This window comes from Temnothorax curvispinosus, unplaced genomic scaffold, assembly GCF_003070985.1.
Source record: "Temnothorax curvispinosus isolate PA1 unplaced genomic scaffold, ASM307098v1 QBEX01013138.1, whole genome shotgun sequence".
Classification (NCBI taxonomy): domain Eukaryota; kingdom Metazoa; phylum Arthropoda; class Insecta; order Hymenoptera; family Formicidae; genus Temnothorax; species Temnothorax curvispinosus.
Window position 1 is genome coordinate 1,388,207 of NW_020222918.1, and position 24,903 is coordinate 1,413,109.

General features: G+C 45.1%; 2 protein-coding genes across 7 annotated transcripts; one reads left to right on the plus strand and one right to left on the minus strand.

Moving 5' to 3' along the window:
* Positions 1–248: 248 nt before the first annotated feature.
* On the plus strand, positions 249–4,155 carry LOC112463274 (probable nucleoporin Nup58). 4 transcript variants are annotated; one of them, XM_025029572.1, is made up of 8 exons: positions 249–418; positions 611–975; positions 1,057–1,273; positions 1,398–1,771; positions 1,855–2,079; positions 2,157–2,231; positions 2,546–2,579; positions 3,279–3,365. In XM_025029572.1, exons 1-7 carry the CDS (start codon positions 351–353, stop codon positions 2,569–2,571), a joined length of 1,350 nt encoding a protein of 449 aa, XP_024885340.1. In that variant the 5' UTR covers positions 249–350; the 3' UTR covers positions 2,572–2,579; positions 3,279–3,365. The 4 variants fall into 4 exon arrangements, with proteins under 4 accessions (XP_024885340.1, XP_024885341.1, XP_024885339.1 ...); XM_025029573.1 differs by lacking the exon at positions 2,546–2,579 and adding an exon at positions 2,351–2,374 and having other exon boundaries at positions 3,279–3,363; XM_025029569.1 differs by lacking the exon at positions 2,546–2,579 and having other exon boundaries at positions 351–418; positions 3,279–4,155.
* LOC112463273 (protein FAM114A2) lies at positions 4,098–6,942 on the minus strand. Of its 3 annotated transcripts, none has more exons than XM_025029568.1 (5): positions 5,885–6,941; positions 5,474–5,800; positions 4,709–5,310; positions 4,318–4,635; positions 4,098–4,245 (listed from the first exon to the last, which is right to left on the minus strand). In XM_025029568.1, exons 1-5 carry the CDS (start codon positions 6,606–6,608, stop codon positions 4,171–4,173), a joined length of 2,046 nt encoding a protein of 681 aa, XP_024885336.1. In that variant the 5' UTR covers positions 6,609–6,941; the 3' UTR covers positions 4,098–4,170. The 3 variants fall into 3 exon arrangements, with proteins under 3 accessions (XP_024885336.1, XP_024885335.1, XP_024885334.1); XM_025029567.1 differs by having other exon boundaries at positions 5,474–5,803; positions 5,885–6,940; XM_025029566.1 differs by having other exon boundaries at positions 5,474–6,942.
* Between the last annotated feature and the right edge of the window lie 17,961 nt (positions 6,943–24,903).

Here is a 24,903-nt window from a genome sequence, read left to right on the forward strand (position 1 = left end):
AATGTGTAGATTAATTTTTTAAGGATATTTTTAAATATTATTTAAAAACATATGTATAAGCATTAAAAATATAATATTTTAAACAATTTAAAAAATCCATTCAAAATTTCTCTCGTCAAATATATTACTACTCTAGCTAGAGATCGTGGAAGGCGCATTTTCCCTATTTTGCAGAGCGAATTGCGAATGCTCCCTAAGGTCTTGTCGTTTCTGCGCATGTCCCGAATGAACCAGTAACCAGTGAACATGAGAAAAGGAGTTTGGGACGTACAACGCGGTGTGGTTATGTGATATTGTAAATAGATTGTTTTTTTTATCGTGTGTGACACATTTACTCGACGTAGCGTGAAATGGCGTTTACCTTTGGAACTCCAGCGGTCACCTCTGCTAGCACAGGTTTCGGATTTGGGACGCAAAAGTAAATATAGCTTCGGCGCGTTAACACTAACCTTCAAACAATCAAAATTATAGCTTCAATATGAAGAAGAAAATAACGTTCGCGTACATATCTTTTTTTCTGTTTAATACACATTTATTAGATTGAAATTATAAAATTATTTCCCACAAGGGAGAAGACTTGATGTTTAATTGCAAACCGTTCTCGTTTAAGACCAACGACAGGCTTCGGTTTGGGCAACACGTCCTTCGGCACCCCGACCACGTCGACTAGCACGTTAACGTTCGGCACCTTGGCTCCGCCGACGACGTCCATAGGTCTGAATTTCGGATTTGGTACTCCAGCAACCTCAACGCCGGCGCAATGCAGCGGTCTGCTTCTGGGAACCAACACAGCTACTACAATGACCACTCCCAGTTGCACTGCTCCCAGTTTATTTCCCGCCCCTACCACGTCCGCGCCCTTATTCACGAATCTCAACTTTGGCACGCCAGCCACGACGAACGCTCTAACGTTTGGTGCCACGTCTAATCCAACGGCAACAGGAAGTTTAACTTTCGGTACAGCTACCACTAACAGTATGTATATTTTGTGATCCACTATTCTAACAGAAGTTTTATCATTATAGTGGTTGACCGTCGCAATTGATTTATGTGCAGCTTCCTTATTTGGATCCGGAACTGGAAGCACTTTATTGGGTGCTAAGCCAACGACTGTTCTTAGTACCGTAACTGGTGCAACAGTTACTAATAAAGGACTCGGCGGCTTAGATGTTTCCGTCAATAATAAGGGTCTTTCTCAAGGAAATAGTAGTTCGACAGCAGCCAAGGAGAATCTATTGCCAAATGAGCTTATGCAAACTATAGATAAATTCAAGTAATTATGAATAAAATGACTCATAGTTGGCTTGAAATAATTGACTTTTATGTACTGTATGTAGATAGATAAGTTATTTTGACAGACGCATACAAGATGCTACACTGATGCTTGTACTTTGCAGGGAATTTGTAAAAATGCAAAAAGGCCTATCTTCGGATATTGCGAGAGGCTCGGCGAGACCGTTGAATCGATGCGCGGAAGATACGGCGTCTCTAATGGAAATGTTGTCCACCTTATCTGGTTCAGTGCAACGAGATCGTTCTTCGGCCGATAAGCTGAAGCACGACACGGCAAAGGCGTTGCAGAGCGCTGAAATAGCTCAAAGAACACACGATACCCCACCGGGCTTGCAATACGAAAATAATGCGCCCTTACAATTCTTTATGGAATTAGCCGAAAGCTTCGAGCAAGACTTGATGTTGTTCAGATCACAAATTGAGACGACCGAGAAACACATACAAACCATGATGGCGCCAAGAACATTAACGCCGCAAGGTACAATCGATTATTCTGCTAAAATAAATTTATTCGAATTAATTAAGAATATTGGTTAATGGTATGTTGTTTTTTGTCATTAGAATTGACAGCGACCATGAATAAGCTTCATGAGTCTTTGGTCGCAGTTGCTGGCCGCCTGCAAAGTGTGCATGCTAAGGTGCAGCAACAGAAGGAACAGTACCTCAATTTCAGGAAATACGTATTGAAGGATAACACTAATGTTTTCGACAGTATCAAAGTGAATAGTAAATCTAATCGAACCAGCATCAGCAGGATCACGAGTGGTCCCACTCCTTTTGGGCCAGGTAATTTTACACATTTCAGAATAGCATTCAAAAACCGAACGATTGTAGGTTTTGAAAAACAAGATTAATGCTTACAGGAAATAAAAACTTTTTGTCATCGACAACATTAAACTCGAACCGGCCAGCGAGTTACGAAACACGAAACCCTTTAGGTAAATAGGTCTTGCTGCTCTGACTATTTTGTAATTTAATTACATATCCTTATGCTAAGTAAAAGACTCCTTTAAAAAACGATGATTTTAACCGCCCCCTAAAGATTTCCTACCTTCAGGTCTTGCCTGGATCTAGTTATGAGGTAGAACTTACTAACATATAACGTCGTTTATTACTAAATAGAATTAACGTGTGATCACAATTAGCCTGTCTATCTTTTTCTTCTTTTTTTTTCCTTGTTATTACTTGATAACAAATGTCGTCGATGTTTCGTTTTTCACCTGTATGATTTGACTTTGATTTTACCTTTCAGGAAAAAAGATAGGGGCTGTAATTTAATTATTGAGGTACTCAATTTTTTGTTTATTTCAGTTTCTCTTTGTTATTGTCGCGATCATGGGAAAAGGGTAACGCGCTTCTTTGCTTGTATACAAATCTCCTAGAAAGTAACTAATTAATTTGTATAAATGATTACATCGATATTATTAATCTTTTATATACTTTGCATTGAGATGCTGTCGAAAGACTCAATTTCAAGATCATGCTTTCTTAACAGATGATAGTGCCTTCTGTAAATGTGCTTCGAGTGCTTTCGGCTTTGCCAACGTTACGCAGTATTGCTTGTAAACATACTATGATACTAATCAAGAAATATTATTAAGTTCATCACGGAGTCAAAAAATTTTGCAAGATGTATATGTAGAGATATTAAAATACACATCTGCAACTTTTTTCAACCGATTTCAGAATGGAATATTAAGGTGTAAAAAAAATCATAAATATAGTTATAAAAGATTTTTATGCTGATAGATATAACAAGAATGTTAATTAACATCAAAACATCAATTATATATTTAACAGTACGAGGTATTAACATGATAAAATTGGCTTATGTTTCAAAATATAATTATCATCTCAAAAATATATAAACGCTATGTTATCTTTAATAATAAAATATTACTCCGTGGCTTCAGCTATTACATATGTTCCACTTCTGTATCATTTTAAAGTGAATTAAAAGTAACAATGTTAATGTATTGTTACAGTTTGGGAAAGTTCGACGCCAGTACCGTCTGCTACTAACATTACTATAGGCAGTATAGGCTCATCCACGAAACCGCCGACAGCAAGTTTGAATTTTAACGCGCCGATTAATTTGACCGCACCATTGCCAGTAAACGGAACCAACTCAAACTTTCAACTTCAAAAGCCTCCCGTTGGTAACAAACGAGGGAAACATTGATCATTCATCTCGGATCATTTTTTGCAACACAAGCAAATTGTTATCTTCAACACACATTGTAAAGTCTCCTCTACCAGATTGTTAACGTTAATGACAATGTTAAAGCAACCGCTATATTATATAAAAAAGTATTTTTATATTCATCATTTATGATCATTATTAATCATTGTGATATTCTTATCTTTTTCTACATGTGTTGTCGATATATACATAGCGTAATCTTTATTGGAATTTGTACCTTATGTTACAGATATTCCGTATCTTACACATCAATCATACTTTTATATTATTAAATACCTCAAGTTTAATTATTTTGTAATAATATGTGCATTACTCTAGTGCACAGATAATTAAAACAATTTTCTACTAAAACCTGTTGAATGGATGCCCAGTGTATGCATGCATGTACATATAGATATTGTCATATATCTGTAGTTATTTCGCATTGACACTAAATACTACAAAAAACGATAACGACAAAAAATTCCTTAAATCAAGTAATGTAAATATACTGAGTTAGCAGAATTAAGTTGGTCCCTTTTTTTTAATATAGATACTTTCTTGAAGGATAGAATATATGAAAATTATTTATGAAACGGGGAAGTGGTATAACATTATGCTCTACATCGAAAATTGTATTTAATCTAGATATCGTTAAATATAAAGTGTAAAAAATTGTCTTTTAATCTTTATCATTAGATCGCTCCAACTTGCAGAATCGGAATGAGGAGCCTAAAGGCATCTTGAATATATGAATTTGCGTTAGCAGCCTGTGTGGAAAAAGAAGATTTTAGCATTACGATAATTACGCTACTTGAATTATTCAACGGATTCTTACTTACTTCTAAGAAAATCATTGTTATATTCGCATTGACGTTATTTGGCTTTTCCGCAGTCTCGGCAAACTGATTTAACGTATTGCAGAATGAATTGGCCAATAAGCTAATTTGATCGGACAGAATATTGGTAAGTTGCACCAAGGCGTCTGCTTCGTTCACTGTACTACGACGTTCCTTGATTAACAGCAGTTCTGCCGTTTTATGAAATCTCTCTACGGAGAACGCTGTAAACTGTGCCAGTGTCGATATAGCGTTCTGAAAGATCTCCTGATCTGTGTGCGTCGAGGGTGACGCAAGATAATTTTCCGTTTCTGTCCAAACCTGAAAATACAGAGTTAATTTTATCATGTTTTCAATAAACAGAATTCTTTCGATACCGCGGATATTCTCTTACGCTATATAGTTTCTCGTAAGTGATATCGACACCAAGCTCGTGGCAAGCGTTCCCTAATCTGCTTTTCAAATCTTTATTATCTTTATCTTCGTCATCTTCATCGCCTAGATCGCAAAGTTCTTTGATCTCTTCCAATGTTTCTTGCACGGAAGTCAAGTCGCTCGTATCCAGCTCGATTAGGTATTGTTGAATTTTCATGTTGCTCTGCTTCGATAACATTTCCAGAGCTTCTAAGTGGACGAGTCCCTGATAATCGTCGAACAGACTCTCGAAATGCACTTTCCTCGCCAATTCGCGTTCCTCGATCGTCTTCTCCTCGGTTTCAGCCTTTTCCTTCGCTTCCCTGAGAATTTGCGACAAGTTTGGTTTCTCGGGCTCGTTCATGAAGAAGGCTCTTTTCTTCTTTAATCCGGGATCACCTTCTTGCAGCACCTCCATCGTTTTCTTTCCGATAGCCTCCAATGTATCTAAACCGCCCGTCATAACTTTGCTACCAGTAGATTCGACTAATTTTGTGATCGAGGACACTCCCGACATCAAATTCCCGAATCCGAACGAACCGTATAATCGACTTTCCCGTTCTTGGATCTCCGGCTGTGCATCTATAAACACAAATTTAAATTACAATTATGTATGTTTATTTTCACGCAGCTGATATATCCAATGCAAAACCTTACAAGTGCCACATAAATAAACAAAAATGATATGTACAGTTAAAACATATGTACAAAAATAATTACGTAGAATTTATATTAAACATTGTACCATCAGTTGCGGCGACCGCATCTTGCTTTATCTTTTCCAACTCTGTAGGGTCACTGGGGTCTTGCGCTCCTATCGAACCTTCCAAAAGTGTAAGACCTTGAGATACATGACTAGTCAGGGTAGACACGCTCGCAGTAGCTGTATTGATTAACGAAGATACGCCCCAGTTTCCCCAAGTGCCCCAGCTTCCTAAAGAACCGTCATCCTGGATCTCGTCTTTGTTCGCCAAGGAGAGCCTCTGTAACACAGGCTGTAATTTCTCTTCCGTCAATTCGTCCGGCAACTCGACGTCATCCCCAAGTCCTTCCCAACCTTCAGGCTGAAAAACTTCTTTAAATTTTTTATTCGACTTTAATTCTTCCGGCATGTCCACCTCCTCCGACAAATCGCTCGACGGTCTAGATTGATTACCTGCTACTTGAGTTTTCGATCTTTCTTCGGTATCTTTGCTCGCAGACGGTAGGGATTTCTCACTTGAACACTCGGTTGAACATTTATCTTCCCGTTCCTGTTCGGCTGCACCAGTGACGTAACATTCATCGGCATTATCCTTCGCGAGTCTAGTTCCTAGCTTCTTCGCACCTAATTGACAGGACGTGTCTTGTCCTGGCTTTGTTTGGGAGATCTCCTTGTCTCCCAACACGGTCTCCGTAGCTTCTGATTTAGACATGGCATCTGGCGCAACGATCTCGCTACTCTCTAGCGTGGCTTCATCTCTGTCCTTCGCGGATATCGCGGAGGTTGATAAGGATTGCGTCGCTCTTCCTGAATCGACGGGTGACGTAGTCTCTCCTTCGTCAGAGGTCTTTCCTACGCGACCGACCGACTTGGCGTTACGTTTACCACTTTCACCTTTGACATCGTCTATCTTATCGCCCTTATCATCGAGCAGGGTCTCCTCCCGACCCGTCGGCGCATCTGACAGCATTCGGAAAGCCTCGGATCTCCTCTGCCAGTCCGTGTCGCCGCGAGGCGCACGCTGGACATACTCGGTATCGTCGACCTCGTCATCCGAATCGGAGTCCACCGTCGTTCGGTAGACCGTCGTCACGCGGGGGTTCCTCCTAACGGGGGCACCGCGGCCCAGCTCCTCGTCGGCGCTCTCGAAGTCGCCGTCGCTCTCGGACGTCGCCATCCCCTTCGTTCAACGGCCGACCTGTCCCTGGAAAAGACGAGCGTAGTTCCTGCACGCACGTCGGGATACGCGGCCAAGTACTTATACCGTCGTCGTCGTCGCGCGGAGCCTGACTTTTTCAGCGACGAGCTCGCGCAACGCTCGCGTCAACTCAACATATGCTCCACATCGCATCCAATCCCGTACACGCGCACGCACGTTACGCGCGTGTGCGTGTCGTGTGTTTATACGTGCCGAAACGCCGAACGGTCACGTGGACGACGGAGTCATCGGACAGGCACGTTAAATTCGCAATGATATGCCTTCGTGGCGGTCCGCGGCGACGCGTGCGCATGCGAGACGGGTGTCCGGGCCACGGGCCTCGCGCTCGGTCCGGGACGCGGTCCGGGACACCCGGGTAAGTGCGCTCTCTTCTCGGCTCTCTGCACCTCTCTCGCGCCGCTCGTTGCACGTTGCACCTGGAGGAGACGAAAGCCAGCATACGCGCGACCGTTCAAGGAAAGAGAAAGGAGAGAGGCCGGGGTGTAGAAGGTGCAACGATCGCACATACGTCGTTCAAAAATATATGACACGCTTTTTTTATAGCAGGGGAAGGGAGCAGATGCCCACGTTGCCCACCCGCGGCCGTTACGATCTGTCAACACAGACGACCGAGACGATGTTTTTATTTCTCTTCCTCAGAACTCTCGGAGCTCCGTGTTGTTTGATTAAATATGTCTCGTTATATATATTCGCGTCAAGGCTCAAGCTCGGTGGAGAGCGAAATTCGATCTAATGATTTCAACGAACGCTTTAACGGCAACGACATTGACTAATTCTATTCGACGCAAGTGGCAAAGTCTGAGGCACTTGAAGCGCGAGTTTCTCCGAGTTTCCTCGGAAAATGCGAGAAATGAAGGAAACGTCTGGAAAATAAAATCCTGGATGACCTGAATAAATTCATTAAATTCAGACAGGGAAGCCGGCATTTTTCGGGAGCTCCATTTTTTTTCATTCCGCGCGTCAAACGTATCGATCTTTGACTATAATTTTTAATCTCGTGCTGCGTACTGCATCAGCTGCATGCCTGTTCGAAAGAATCCCAGGGTGCACCTGCGCCGGTCGGCGACGGCGCGGCGCGGCGAGTTGGTGTCGTCCGGTGGCGCCGTTCTCGCGACGCGCGGCAAATATGCGAGGCGGCCGAAAGGGCAAACACGCTCTATTCCCGCTTCCCGCTTGCCTCTCGCGCGCGCGGTCAGAGACACACGAAACGCGAAAGGCTTACCGGCGACGGTGGGAGAGAGATGGGAGGATGGGCGCCGGGGCGGGCGCGACGAGGACGGCCGACGGAGGATAGTCGGAGCTCGGAGCGATCGGCGCGGGTGGAGGGGAGGAACGGTCGAGCGGGAGCGACGAGGACGGAGTCGCGGGTTGGACGAGGACGACGCGTCGTGGCCGAGGTGGTGGGAGACAGCTATGTTCTTTGCGGTGAATACGGATGAAATGGTACTGGAGGGGGGCGGGAAGAGATAGAACGCGAGCGGGAGAAAGAGAAAGAGAGAGAGAGAAGGAGTGAGAGAGAGGGAGAGAGAGAGAGAGAGAAAGAGAGAGGCATTGCCAGGCGGCGCGCACGGCATGAACGTCCAGTGGCATGTCTCAAACACTCGGCATGCTCGTAGCTGTGACGCGAGGTGGTAGTTGGTAGTATATCGTCGGAAACGAGAAAATCCGTCCGTCGCGTCGTACGTACGCGAAAAACCTGGTTAGCGCGCCGTGCGCCGTGGACGAGGGAGTTTATTCTCGGACTGTGTTTCTCGCGAAGGTGTACGGAAGGTGAGCGCGCACCTCCGTCTCTCTTACGCCGGTCAGACGGGAGAGATCGCGCGACAGCGGACAATTCGCGGTGTCGTCGATCGCGAGTCGCGAGTGCGGATCGTCACAAGTCAAACGGGAACGCGGGAGAGCACGACGTAACGAGAGAGAAGAGAGAGAGAAAACGGTAACGAAGGAGAGATCCTCTCGTGCGCGCCGAGAGCGAGGGCAGCATCGAGGAGTCGAGTTCCCACATTCCTGCGTGCGAAAAACGCCAAGATCCGCTGCTCGGCATTAGCATTACAGCCGCGCGGCTAATGCAACGAGGAAAAGGGAACACGGTGAAACGTGCTCCGCTGCCGCGCGGAGCGGAGCCGGCGATAGCGCGCGTCGCTTGAAACGGGTCGCGGGCCGTTCCGCCTCCGCCGCCGCCGCCGCCAGGGCCAGGGCAGTCGCGGGAGACACGACGTCGCTGTAGCGCTCGGCGGAGGGAGATCGCGCGCGCGACGGGCCACGGGGCCGGGGCACGGGCACCAACAGCCACAGCGCGACGTACACGCCAGGCAGGAGGACGAGTCTGTCGCGCGGAGACCGAGACCGAGAGAGGAACCGCGTGTCAGGACGATATTGTACCGTCGGTGCGGTGTGCGCGTATATATACCGCCAATTCGCGAGTTCGTGACAGGAGCGCGTGGCACGCGCGCGCGCGCTGCCGAACGGTGGACCTTGAAGGTGACACTGCGAAGGGTAAGAAGGGTGGGAGGAAGGATGCTCCGGGACTACTCGGTGGGGTGAGAAACGCGCGACGAATCGTCGTTGTCGTCGTCGTTGTATCGTTCGTGTCGTCGTACGAGCAAGGGGATAATACGACGAGTGCCCGGGAGGTGTTCCGGTCTCGCTTATTCTCGTCTTAATCTGTTTGTTGTTTGTTTGTTTTTTATTTATTTTAAATTGTGCTCGGAAGAGAGTTTCTCGAGGAAACGAGAGCGGGGAGAGAAGATCGTGTCGCGCGACAGATTCATTCGCGCGGCGTGAGAGAATCGTGTGCGCGAGTGTGCCGAAAGAAGAGAGAACGAGGAAGATAAATAAATAATAAATAATTGAAGAAGAAGGTGCGTGGTGGTGAGATTGGTGGGTGGTGGTGATGATACGCGAAGTGCACCTGATCGATGCACCCGCGCTCGTGCGAGCGCAACCCCACGACACCGTCGCCGTCGCCGTCGCCCGACATCATCGCCGTCGCTCGCCGCCTCGGGCTCTGCTCCTCGACGGCTGGCTGTGTTAACGGTGGACGTCCGCTCGAGAGAGGAATCTGAAGGCGGGGACTCTGACGTCACTCCGCTCATGATAATGAGGTATTCATGATGGCGGAGTAGCGCGCGCGAGCCAGAGAGAAAGAGAAAGAGAGAAAGAGAAAGAGGGAAAGAAAGAGAAGAAAAAGAGGAGAAAGAGAAAGAGAAGGAGCGCACACACACACACACACACATATGCGAGTGCACGCTCCTGGTCTCGCTGTTCCTTCTGCGCGCCGCGTGGTGTGTGTACGATACGTTTTATCGCCGTCTCGCTCGCTCCCCCTCCCCCGTCCACCTGCCTGCCCTTCTCCGGCCGGGTCGCCCGTCCTCTCTCGTCCCCCTTCCCCCTTTACTCCATTCCACCGACGTCTACCTGTCTCGCTCTCTCCCGTTCGCTCACGTCGCCGGCCGTCGCGCGCGAACGTGGTGCCGTATATGCGGCCCGAGAGGCGTGCGCCCGCGCGCCGCACAGATATGTGCCCGTCGACCGCACGACGATAGAGCGAGAGGTTTTGGATGGATTTAGAGCGCAGTGAAATATGCCAAGGAGACGGAATGGGGAGATACCGCTTCCGGAAGGGTGGGACGTCGCCCAGGACTTCGACGGGAAGGTGTACTTCATCGATCACAACACGCGGAAGACTACGTGGATCGATCCTCGCGACAGGTACGTTAAAGAGAAAAACATGCTTTCCTTCTTCCCGCGTGAAAACTGCATGACGATCAATGAGAAATAAAACGCTAAACAGACGGGACAATTCCCGGTCGTCGGACAGGTCCCCGAAGTAGATACGCGAATCTGAAATGTCTCCCTCTTTCCCCCGTCGCTTCTCTCCCTCTCGCGACGTCTTCGGAGTTGCGCGCGCGAGAGAGAGAGAGAAAGAGAGAGAAGAATCGCGTGCACGTATCGGCGCGAGTGTGCGTGCGCTCGAGCGTCACGACGATGCCTCTCTGCCCCTCCGCCGCGCCGCGCCGCTCACGAGACCGCGATCTCGCGAGGATACGCGATTCAGCGCGCGATTCGGCGGGAATGCGCGTATACGGGGTGTATCGCGCGAGTCGCGCGCGCTTTCTCCACGCTGGATTCCACGGCGGACCCGGGACTGGATTTTTCTCCTCGGCGGAGCTTCGACGGGTCGTTTATCGTTTGATATTACATTCAGTGTTCGGTTTCGAAATTTGATTTGGTATATCTTGTCGATCGATGTAACGATCCGAGTCACGGTCTTACCGTAGAAAGATGCAAAATTCGCTCGTGAGAGAGAGAGGCGGGATTATTGTTTATTTCACTGGAATTCCCCTGGAGGTTCAATTCACGGAAACTTAACTTGCGATTCGTCTACGAAAGAAAAGATTGACGTACGGATATATACGTGAATATATAGCATATCGCAATTCCGGCCTCCGACGCCTGTCGTGCAGAGAAAGTGCGCGACTTCCAAGACATCCTGTATACGTATCCGCGCGCATAGCTCGCGTGCTTCGTGAATCGCGCGCGAGAATCGGTCGCTCCGTGTGAACGGAGCCTTTTCGCGTACTTTCCGCGAGCTCTCACTCGGTGGATTTTTTTTTTCTCTCAGCGAAGATAAGTATAGGTATGCTTTTCAGCGAATAACGTTTTTCGCGACGATTTTCGCCCATGTTGCATCGCAACCAAGTCCGCAGGGCGAAGGAGCAACTGACAGAGACGCCGCCGCGGCCGCGCCGCGATAACGCGAGCGAACGAGTGTGAACGCCGCTGAAGTTGATAAAGTATGCATATGCGTGCATACACGTACACACACGCGTACGTCGCATTCCCGAGGTATCGAGGCTGCATAGTTGCATATAGTCACGTACGCCGATCGCGAGAGAAATTGATAGCAGGGCAGAGTCTTCTAATCTGGAACTCGCGCTTTATCATCCTCCAGATCATCGCTCGGTGAAATTTAATTTTTTTTCTTTTTTTTTTGGCGTAAGTAATAATCGCGAGATATCGTCCTCGAGATCTTCGGAAAGTAGAAAGTCTCTTAATTCGTTGAACAATTTTTAAAGTCTGTTGAACTTGAAAATTCTAAGCAGCGAAGCTGATGCGCGCGTAAAATAAAAATAAAAAATATGTTTAAAAATATTCATTTATATTACGTCAGACATTTTGCCGTTCACGGGACACCTTGTGTCTATCGTCGACTTTTGTCACCTTTTCATTTTTTAGACGATAACGAGGATAATCCTGTTGATTGCGCGTTTTTATCAGGTGTCACTTCAACGATAATGCCTCAGAAAAATCTATGCACTAAATTAATAGTGGATTAGTGCAAGAGCCGCTATCGCTATATACTAAAAAAAAAGAGCATACCGTCCTCAGATACTGTTATCAGTCTTTTAACCGATAGTCGCATACCAGGCGACATTCTTCGTTCGCGAGAATCCCCAGGTGGATTTTCCTACTTCGCGCATATCAACGCGCGACTCGCGCCATTGGGATAGAGAGATCCTCGCGATCTGCATAGAACCTCTACGACTTCTCCGCGTAATTCTATCACGTCTATATGCGATTCTACATTCGTCGCGAGCCACACGATCCCGTTGCGTATGGAAAATCTATGCATGCGCGATCCCGCGGATCGAATGGCACGAACCTCGCGAATCTATAAGCTTCGCGTTGGAGATTTTTCAAATTGCAATTGAGACCGTGTGAGAATTCCTTTTTTGTCGCGTTTACGCTCCTCGATTGCAAAGACGCGTAACGAACAAATAAGATTGTCGATATATGCAAACGTAAATGGATATACAGCACGGTTAGAGGGACTTACATAATTCTACTACTTACATCTTACATAATTCTACCAGTGTAAATATTAAATAGTTTCACTATTTTACTGTTTACACTTTCAAGTAAACTGAACGTGCGGGGCCGCTCGAAGAAATATTTTATCTAAACTCGTCGCAAGTTTTCCCCAAGACGCCGCGCCTCCTCGCCGAATACAATTCTTACGCGATCGAGTTTTTAAGTCGATTTAAGGAGACTTGAGGCTCGAAATAAATTCGCAGCTGGCGAGCGTATGGGCGTAAATGTGCGAGTACGCGTCCCGCGAAGGGGATCGCGTCTTCTCGGGGCCCGTGTGAGCGCCGCTTCAAGTTCGCGGGGCGTCGGGCGTCCGTATCCGCGCGCGAGTATACGCGTATATATCCATACCATGCCGTAGCATGCCATGCCATGCCATACACACCGCGCGCGCAACGCGCGCCGGGACTCGCCGCGCCCGCATTCCATCCGCCAGGGCCGCGGCGCGCGCTCTCTCGCCTCGCTGAAAAACGCGAGAAATCTGGCGATCAGGCTCGGCGTTGGCCTGGCCTCTCGTCTCGTGGCCGCGCGGAAATCGAAACGCCGCTGCCGCGGCCGCGGCGGATCTCGGCGCGAACCTTGGCTGCTGCTGCAGACTGCTGCTGCTGTTGCCGCTTGCCGCTCGCGCCGCCTCGCAAGATCGAGACGAGGCGCCTCCGATCGCGGGTTTAACTTTGCGAAAGTTCGACTAAAGTCTGCTCTGCTCGGCCGAGTTATGCGGACGCGCATAATTTTCTCGCTCGTTTCAAGAGTGTATCGCGGTATCGGTTCGCGAATCACTCGTGTATTCTGTTTCCTTTAATTGTATTCTGATTCTTATCGAAAAATTGAAATACGCGCAGTTGTCCAATAATTTTTTTACTTAACTGCGTAAATGTCTAATGAGTCGTTAGTACATTAGTAATATTGTAGCGTACAACAGTATCGATTGACTATCGGTGGTGGCTATGGTACTTAACGTCAAAAAGCCGAAGTACTAAAATTACTCCGTTTCGGGAAAAAAATTATTATCCGAATACAGATACAACAATACGATACATAAAATAGCGAAGTGTGAAGACTTCGTTAAAAATAACTCTTTTAAAGTGGTTTCGTTAAAATCGGACTTATCTTGCGAGAGATGGTATCTTTTAATAAAATCCAATTATATATACAAAACTTCATGCTTATAATACAATAGTTATATAACATAATAAACACGGTTGGACGTGTGGGATAAGATTTGGCGATAAGATTACATTCTTAAATGGAGGAACGGTAGCTGCATAGAGATAAAACGATACGTCAATTCGACGTATTTTCGACGCGGTTTATCTCCCGTTAAAAAAAAAAAAAGAAATGCGGGCTACCCTTACCCTCGGCTAAAACCACCTAAGTCACCTCTCGGAATGAACTCGTTTTGTTCGCCAATTTGTAAGCTGTCGTTTGCTGACCCGAAAAAAAAAGGTATATGATTTACGATTGCTACCTCGTAAAAGTGCGCGGGGCCGGTGGGGTGACGCCGCGAAATGTTCGGCCGACGAAACAACGTATGGTATATACCTCCGTGGCCGAAAGGGATCGTCGTATAGACGACGTAAAAATGTCAAGCTCCCGAATTTTTTATCCGGCGCGCGGAGCGTCTGGCTCGGGGCAGCAGCGCCAGAGAGCGATGCATCTGTAAACAGCGCGATCCTTTTACGCGATTACGAGCGATCTCGCCTGGTCTTCACGAAGGAATGTCTGATGGCACGGTGGAAAGGATCCAGCGGCAAGACTTTCCAATTGCGCCGAGAAAGAGTCGCTTCGCTTATTCTCTCGGTTTATCGAAACGACGCAGTCCCGTCTGCATTTACCGTGAGCGGTCGACCGATATTAATTAACGCGAGGGCAATAAAATGACAATAAAATGCGGCGGAAGTGCAAAGTGAGCAGACGAAGAACGTAATCGTATCTGCGAAATTCTATCTGTATAGGCTGATCGATCAGTCGATCGCCGCCGCGCCGCGCCGGTCGGCCGCGCGTAATTCGGAAGTGCAGGATCGGATCGGCATTATCAAACCAGTCGTTATCGATTCGCCGATAAGACGCGTTAATACAGCACAACAAAATTATATAAAATGTGGAGGGGCTATTTGAGTCAATTAAAGAAAAAGTCGCTGAAATATATTTTATTAAAGAAAAAGTCGTAAGTATACAAAATTTTCAAGAGAGAGAGGAGCTTTTTGGCTTTTTGTCTTGAACATTTTTTATCTGATTTTTTTCTTTAACTGACTCAAATAGTCCCTCCTTACTCTACGAATTAGATATTTTTGAACATTTATTCAACTCCGAGATGTCCGAATAATGCAAGGAAATTTACTGCCGCAGTTGGACCGTCGCGTCGCGTCGTCGCTCGCGTCTATCGTCGAATTTTACCAAAGCGATTATTGCTCGTTAGTGACGAAGTAGAAGGGCAAGCATCACGCGGGTTCGTATGGACCAAAAGTCCGCGTGCCGATTCGCGTACGCGTGTACGTAGCCGTGGGCTGTTGTGTAAGTGCACCGTCTTACGGGGCCAACCGGTATATAACGTACCTGCAACCGACCTGTGCCTAAAAATAGACTCCCGCCCGCTTTCAGTATATTCTTTGCCTGGCGCGGGGGTATTACTCTCTTTCGATTTTTCGTATCACGAGGACTGTTACTCACGTACGAGAGGACATCTCGTTTATTTTCGTCGCGAGACTCGGCTTCTGTAAAAGTTGCGCACATTTAAGAGTCTCGCGAGAAAAAAATTGAGATACGCTAACAATAAATGAAGAAAACAGTAAATTACACACACACACGTGTTAAATGACGCTGGCATTTGAAAATTCCACGCGATTTTTCATTATATCGTTGATACGCGTTTCTTATTGATAATAAGAATCTGTCATTCGTATCTATCGGCAAGAGTATTGTTTACTTTTAATTATCTGAAATAATATCGAGGAGGGCGGGCGTACGAGAAATACGGATGATCCAATGCATGTTGAACTTTGCTCAGGGACGGATGTTACTGTGTATAATGTATGTTACTGTCGAGGTTATTGTACATACTGTATATAACTGCAGATTATTTACGATATACAAAAAGAGTGGGGGGGGGGGTTATCGTTCACGTGTGTTAGCTCGCGAGATTCGTTTTCCTCTGAGATTTACTAACGGATTCTGCATCTCGTCGTTGGTCATCGGCAACCCGCGATCGTGCGTGAGCGAGCCAGATAAAATATCCGAGCACGGAGCGATCTCGAGGTCGCTGCGTTGACGACGAAAATCACGGAGAACAGAAGATCCGTCGTTCTTTGTCGTTTCGAGGGGTAGAAGGGAGACAGTATGCGATACGTATACCCGGAATTAATTCGGCCCGTTCCTGTTTTCGTGTCGAAACGCGAGCGACACGCACGGCGCGGAGCCACCGCGGTTCCGCGTACCACCTTCCGTTCGTCGAAATCTCGAAATTTCGTTCCCCGAAACGCATTTCCCTTCGTCCTCCCTCTCCCGTCTCGTTCGGTCCCTCTTCAACCGAGAGTGCGTGGCACGCACGCCGCGGTACACGTATGCACGCGGACCGCCCCTCTCGATGCGATCGCGAGTGCGCCGCATCTGCCTGCCTCTCTGTGTTTAGAGAGAGCGAGAGAGAGGGAGAGATTTCTTCTTTCCTCCTTCCTCCCTCTTCCTCCTTTCATGGCTCACACCCTGCGCTGCCCTTCGCATTCCATTCGGTAGCAGATCTCCTAAGCGTTTATCGTATCTATCCGCAACGCGTATATACTCTTGACTTTTCCCTTCACCACCTCTCTACTTCTGCACCTACCAAATAAATTCATGAGCCAACGCATGTATACACCATAATTGCCGCGCGAACGTCGTTGGTAATTCGATACACGTTATTATGCACGCCATACCGCTGTATTATTTATATAAATTGCGTTACACCGTTACACGTTAGCGCGACAATTTAACGCGTTGAGCGCTTAAGACGGGACGGAAGAAATTACACTGCGTACACGTGAATTTATATTTTAGCGCGTTCATATTTCAATTAGCACAAATCGTAATAAAGGTATTATCTGAATTCGTATAACGTCAAACCAATTATTACAAATCATACGGAGATTCATAGTAATTTATAGTAATGTTTCCTCAGAATTAGATTGTATTTCTTGTGTGTGTGTGTGTGTGTGTGTGTGTGTGTGTGTGTAACAGATTTTACAAAATATTTTAAATAACGTGAATACGTTTAAAATAGTTTTAAATATATAGGTAAAAAGATGAAGAAAAAGGTGGCCCGAATTATTACGTATTCCGTAGCTCGGTTCAAGCACTTTCAGTTACAAAATTAACATGTTAATTTATTATCACTGATAATTATTCTATATGCAATTATTGCTAGATTCGCATATAAATCTTTGAACAACCTTATAACTTTTAAGTACGCGGCTACAATGGTGAAACACTTGCTACCAAATTACATTACAAGCGGCAGATGATACGCCACGAGGGAACCTGTAGCATCTGCCGTACATTGTTTTTGGCCTTTTCTCCTTCCTGTCCCCTCTCCTCCTCCTCCCTCCACCACACATCTCTCTCTATCTCTCTCTCTCTCTATTTCTAAAGCCGCGCTAAGCGCCGTTACTACGTTTCCCGTACGTAAATCGTGACGTAAATCTAGCTTGCATGAGCTCGGAAGGATTTCGTTGCCAAATATTTTTGGATTATGCACAGGCAGGGTCCTCCGGGCGTTTCTCGACAAGGGGAAGAAGGGACGGGAGAACGCACGGACACAAAAACGTGCTTGCGATTTGTTGCGCGCGCATATGTGAGAGACGCTTAAATTTAATGTTGCAGATATTTTATACGTGTTAGTAATATCACCTGGTTTCGGAGACATTGTTATTGTTCGTTTGTTTTCAATGCTTCGTGATGTACACGTACACAGGGTGTTCGATTTTAATCAATACACTGTAATTTTTTCGTAATTAAACAGGAAATGAAATTGCGTAATGAAAGTATGAGTATAGCGCGACATGATCATTATTTAACCGTTTAATATAAATCTATACCATCGTATCCGCGCATTGTTTTTGAAAATGTTTTTTTAAATTGCATAGAATTATTATACAAAAGTTGGGAGTTCTTTCCTACATGGTATTTATTTTTATACGTTTTTCACATTTCGTTTCTCCGAAAAAAATTTCGACAACTGATACCTTGTACTCAAGGATGTTGCATTTATTTTATCAATGTGCATTAAACGTGTGTTTCATGATGCAAACTCGTTCACGGATCGCGACGAGACATTTATTCGTGTTCATTTTCAAATTCACCTCGATATTCGATATACATATTTAAAGAAATAATTTATTCGTAACTTATTAGGTATGTCGGTGCTATTTTAAGTCGGAGCAACGCGTGTTTCGCGATGCAAACACTCTCGCGAGTCGCGAGTTACGCTCGAATGAGTGCGAGAAGAGTCGTATGTCGAGCGTATTGTAACGTATACTTACACGCGTATACACGCGTGACCGAAGCCATGGCACGGATCGCGGGGCCAGGAGTGTTCCCAAATTTGGAAATTCAATACATTCCTGCGTCGTGACACGGCACGGCCGCATAACCGAGGACGAAGGCAAACGGGGATTCCTGCGGAGAGTGCCATTATTTTCTTCTCGGAATCTTTACGCCCAGGCATAAACGCTGTGGCGAAACCAGTCGTGCCCCTCGACAGAACGGCCATTACGCCTAGTTAAAAATATTTTAAACTGTCATTAGTCGCAATTACAATTTACGTTTTATGCAGCTACGCGCCTTACCGTAAACCACTGTCACTGCAATTAGTTGGCCACGTATCGAAAAACGACAAAAGCGAGCGAGGATCGTGCTCGTACAGTATATATATATATATTTCCGTTCTGCACGCGGAATATTTCTATGTTAAGATCCACGGATTTAAAGTGTAAATCTTTTTTTATGAATTATCGACAACAATTTACGATATCAGGAATCCAAACGCGTATAAAACATTATAAAAAAACCACGTAAAAGATAAATCGCATTTTTAATCAGTTTTTTCTTTGGATTACTTGGGATTATCGATTTAGGAATGATAATTCAGCCCGCGTCTTCCACGAACGTTCGTGAACGTTGCGCTGAGAATCACGGAAAATTTAACGTTCTAGATAACTGTGAAAATCGATCGAAAATGGTGCGATTACCGATCTAGAAACGGCTCGGCCAATTTCTAATAGACGCTCCGTGATCGCGTCGCGCCTCGTCGCGCGTACGCAAAGCAGATCAAAGCAGCGCATTAAGCGCGCCTCACTCACGCATGCGCTTTCAACCTCGTTCCAGATGCACGACGGACACATTCCTAGACGATAAATCCCCGTCACCGGCGCACGTTTCTTCATTATCGGGCCAGTAACTTCGTCAGCATCACGTTTCGCGTGTCGTCTCATTTTCTCCTTTCAGGTGCGCGATCGATCGTTCGACAGATCGATCGATCGCACCTCACTCAGGTGGCCTCGCCGCCTCGTCCGCGAGGCCAGAGCGCGAAAACCGTGAACGATATCCCGGTACGTGCGCGCGTTCGTTAATGCATAATGTTGGATCAAGACCAACTAGCCAGCCAGGACGAACAATCGCGAACGAACATCTTTCGAACGAAAGCAGCCCCCTTTTTTGATACATTGGTAACAGAGATAGACCGTATTCGTCGATATAAAATATTTAGTATTCGCGATCCCATTACATTCATCGAAGCAAGTTCGTTTATTCGTATATTCGTTTGCGCTTGATGTGGAGCCAGCTTTACTCGCTCGCTCGCTCGCTCGCAGTACCCTTGGGGCAGAGCCAGGTAGCCGAAGAGGCACCCACGCACGCGAGCCGCATGCCCACGCATAAACGCGTGCGCCCGCATTATTCAGGGCCGTGTTTCACCTCAGCCGACGAGAGGACACTGCCACACCTGTCGAGGCACTCGCTCTCGCTCTCGCCAGGTTCTCTCCTCCCCGGAATTCTCTCTCAAAAGTCTCGCGGGAGTAACTAGTCCGGGAACATGTGTTTAATAATAATAATAATAATAATAAATTTATTGCAATATACGAGACATTGAAGAGTTACAAGAGAAATACAAACATTAACGTTTAACGTAAGTTTATGCACCCAAAGTTAGCGACTGCTCTTTCCCTTCCTCTTCTCCTTTGAAGGACAACAAAAACAGATGGAAGATACAAACTACGAACTTTGCGACCTTTCAAATTCCGGAGTAAAAATTCTTGAATTTGTTATTGTGAACAGGAATTCGTTTCTTTTCCTATAGTGGAGACAAGGACTGAATGAGTTCATTCAGGGTTGTTTAACGTGATCGTTTCACGTACCATACCAGCATGTATTCTAACTTAGGTAGTATGTCCTTAGTCACACAACTTAGGGTATTTCCTACGGTATTACCTGCGTAGAGGGTTTTTGCCGCTTTCTAAAAATCTTTATTGTATTGTCGTTAAGAAACTATACGTCAAGAAACTATTGTGTCGAGACAAGAGAATAGCAGAGACACAGAGAACAGCGTTCCTTAAAACAAATTTTATTCTAATTAAGTTTTGTTTTGTATATACAAATAGTAATACATAAAAATATACAGTAGATTTCTCGACTTGCCTTCCTTGAAAAAATGAAGATGGATCAAATCGATTTTAAACGAAACAATTGACGAGTTCGGAACGAGCCAAGTTCGTTCACATTCTCATCATTTGTTCACGTAACGACTGTAATATTAATTCGCAGATTTTTCTAACGTCGTAAATAAATCGCTTTCAAAAAGCACAGGTGTTTATTCCCGTAATATTCGGATCTTAGATAATTCTCGATATTGAACAATAGTACATTTCGACGAATTAGTAGTTGTATACGCTTATCAAATTATCAGCAACGCTATTGAATTGATAGTAATCGCTATTCGGAATTTTAAGCGAGCCCTCTGTTACGTATCTATGCGTGAGCATCGCTTGAAGTCCTTACCTCGAAGTCGAGTGGATTAAGAGAGGAACGGTTCAGGAATTTGACGCGTTGGCCGGCGCGTCGAAGCGAGAAGACGGGAATGCCGTTCGTTGCCAGAGCGCGCGCCTACGCTTTAACGCGAACGTAAATCTTAATTTCGGCGATATTATTGTAATGGGCGTCGTTTATTCGCGCGAATAATTACTCCACCATCGTACACAGGATATTCCTGATCTCTAACCAGCTGTTTTTCGTTTAATTTTTTTTATCAACATGGACTTTTCCTCAACGAATGTCGACTTCAACACAAATCGTCAATGTTCCGATTCAAATGTCTAACGATATTAATCTTCACGATTACAAACTTCACGTCTAAAATCTAGTTTAAGTTAGAAGGGATGATTTCACTATTCGTTTATCTTTCTGGAGTTTAGTTCTCGAAAAGCTCTTCCATTTTTTAATTCGCTAGTAATTTAAAAATTGTCGGTATTTTTCTTGAAGAGAACCAATAATTATCTGTACATTAATCCAGAAATTCCAGGAATGAAAAGTTCTTGCTGAGTTTTGCTTTTGTGTATAAATGATCCTTGCAATAACATTGTCGCGACTCTTTCGTCTCGGAAACGTTGTTATGTTATCCTGTATGGAGTCATCGTCGTCGTTCGCGAAGAGTTACAGAAATATACGCTTTAGTGACACCAGCAGGCTCGGCGGCCGTTGCGACGTTAAGTGTCATCCCATATATTCGCGTCAAGAGATTACGGCTCGCAGGATGTATGGAATGCATATCAGCGCGAAAACACGCCCGCGCGGCGAATTTACGACTTTTTTTTAGCTCAGCCACACGAAGAATATCCATTTGGGTACGAATGGTTTTCTTAATTAAACAACGCGAGTTTTCATTTTTTTCAAGACATTAGCATCGGACTTTTTACGATTATTCCGGGCGCTCCTGTCGTAAATAACGCACGTGATACGAGCGTAGAAAACTATTTGAGTACTTTATTGATTGTATTTGAGTATTTATTGCAGTATAAAAATTTACCGTGCGTTTTTAAATCGCGCAAACATCGGCCTGTATTATCGTGATTTAGGCTCGGCGTACTCGATTCTTTTATTTGGCACGACTAATAACAAGGAGGAGGCTAAACGTTCAGGATAACGTCCGAAATTCATATTTCACCGTGATTCTGATTTCTGTTCCTTAACGTATACACAGCACGTTTCTATACTTTCCATCGCTATTTGCGGTTTGCGACATTCACGAAAAGACTTCGCGTAGGCGTTCTTTCGTAAACGGTCATGAGCGACAGGAATATTACTGTAATCTGTCTCGCGAGCCTATTGTTTCCTTCGTACGCAATGCACAGGTATGTACGCGATGGATTGTGATCTAAGAATCTCGTGCACGGAGCAGGAAATGCGTCTTATCCTGCGGACGTTCATGCCACGATAATCGCCCTCGAATAAAAAAAAATTGCTTCATTACGCTTCGATTCTTCCTTCACAAAAAAATCACCGTATAAATAGATAATAAATTAATAAAGAATAATGTCATGATGTAGATTAACAATAAATTAACAGATAATCATGATAATTAAATTCAATTCGGAATGAATAATGTAGACATTGTAGACAAATTAATTAAGATAATTTAATGGTCGATCCAATGATGATTTATCCAAGCTCACGTGCGCATTATTAATCTTTTCGAGAAGTAATTCTGTATCATTGCGCTCTTCGCAATGGTTTGGGAAGAGAGAAAGCGGAATAAATCGATTTATCCTAATCCGAGATGATTTCAGTATTTTGTCCGAGTGTTTCAGAATGGAAGTCACATATATTCGTGCCGCGTTTCCGTGACTATAATCGTATATACGCCGGCAACGTTAATGAAGTGCAGATTCGTAACTTTGTTTTTCCGTCGTAAACGTACGCCTCGTGAATGGGTCCGATGAGGTGTTCATCGATAACCGGCTAGTGAATGATCGCGCGCGCCGTACCTATAGTCTTATCGGCGTGGCACAAATGAACCTGTTGTTATTAGCCGTTATCACATCTTATGGTCGTGAACCTATATTAGAAGCTCGTTAAAGTCCCCGCGTTGAAATCTTTAGCGTTAAATTTCTCCTACCTGTTTGAAGACCCTTGTCAATTAACGCTGACATTTCAACGATAATTTGACGCACCCTGCGTTACGCATTTTTTTTTTCAAACAGCATGTTTGACAATACCGTTCACAATTTTGTGCCTAAAATGGATTTCGTATAACATATTTTAATTTTTTAATTTTTAAAATTTTTTTACATCGTTACAATATAATCGCAAAATGAATTTTATCAAGTCCGTTTTGCTGTTCTTTAATCTTTCTAGTTTTACACAGAACTTATTTCTATATTTTGCTTTCTTAATTTTGCACAATATTTATTTCCTCTTGATTTCATATTTCTTTTTGTATCCTACTTTTTTAAATTTCCTAGATTTTATATGTACTTATATTTTATTTTTGTAATTAGCATTTCTGCATTTGTTGTAACAACTAACCAATTAATTTTGATGAAATATTTTTTATATCGCTCAATTATTGTGATGCATTGATTCCGACGTTAGATCTAACGTGGACGATTGTCGACGTAGCGCGAGCACAGAGAACCGGAGAGGAAACGAGCTCTTTTCGATGGAATTGTAGGAACGGCATGCGACTCGTCCTTGATCTATGACTGAAGTTTCAACTTAATTACGCCAACAACGCGCGCATGTTCGCGAGCCGTTTTTCTGTCCCGCTATATCGAAACGACGCGTTTGCGTGAATCGCCCGTTGAATATTTAGGTATCGCGCGATGCTTGCGTTTCATTTAAAGTACTCAAAAATTTCTGAAGCGAGAACTTCCGAGGGATCGCGAACGCTTCGCGAACACCCGGGAATAAAGTGCGGCTTCGCGTTTGTTCGCGCGCGGTCACACGCGAAATTATACACGCGTGTCGTCGCGCGAGAAAGAATGCTCCTCGGCCTTGGGTGATCGTTAACAACGCGCCAGATTTCGCGGTAATCCGCCGTAGAACAAACACGTTCGTCGGAGCTTGCACAATTTCGGTCGCGAATTGGAGCGTCCGTCATGGATCACCTAATGACGGAGTCGCTCTCGTCATCGAGCAAATATCCGAGAGGCAGAGAGGGAGGAAACGTGAGGGAGAGACGCGGGGTGATGGAGGAGGAGGAGGAGGAGGAGGAGAAGATAGGATACGGTTAGGCGTTGATGTTTCTGGGAATTTCTTTTTATTGCGTGCGCGCGATAAAAAGGAAGAAAAGGAACGGCATGCCGAGACTCGCTCGGATGACGGCTGGCCTCTGGAATTCCAGCGTGCAGGAAATCACGCTGAAGCGTCTGTTTACCGGCCGCTGTTGCGCAATTTTTGTTTGCAAGTCGGCGAAAGGCGTGCGCGCACGCGCGCCGATAACGATGAATTCAAATAATTGTGAATACCGTCGGAATTTCGACCGAATTAATGGATTCTATAACCTTTGAATTAAATGTCCGATCGGGAAATATATCTATTTTAAGTACGACGTAAAGAATGTAACTTATATGACATTAAATCTAATGATCATGATCTAGTAAAAAAAAATTTTGTTAGGGGAAAAATCTGATTGATAATAGCGTAGAGAATATTGTTTGATATTTTATAACGGATACTCTTTTTCTCTTTCCGAGATAATGGGGGAACTTTGTCAAAGCGGAGCTCTATTGACCTTCGGCTTTAGCAGCCGGTTTATGTAATTGAGCTTTAAATAACGAATACATTGCGAATACGAAGAAAATGAAACGAGCGCGCGCGGTGTAATCGGATGTCGTTCACGCAACTGGCGAGGTACGGTATGTGGATTTCGTCGCGGAGTCGGAATGTTAAACAATATGTTTCCGAAGTATCTGATTTCGATTTCTGCGGACGTGGCTTGAGAGGCCGTATGGCGCGGGGCATATGTTCATTCTTCCCGCGGCTCTCTCTATCTCGCTCGAATAACTCGTCCGCTATTAATAGCCACCAATTAGTGCGGATAGAGACGCAAATGTTGATTACAGAGCAAATTTACACTCCGCGCTCTGTTCTTAATTGAATTAATAGATAAAAACGTACAGCGTGTATAAACACAGGCCGGATAAATATGCGAGACACAATTGGCAATTGTTTCTCCTTCATTATTATTTCAATAGACCCGTTGATCGCTCTCCCCTTTATCGAGATATATTATAAAAATCACGGGGCCCCACTCTCTTAAGAAATTCTTATACGCATTCTCGCGACGACCCTCTTTCTCGCCGCTCTCAGAATCGGTGCAGTGAGGCGTCGGCGATCGGAGAGTTCCGTGAAGTGGGCACCC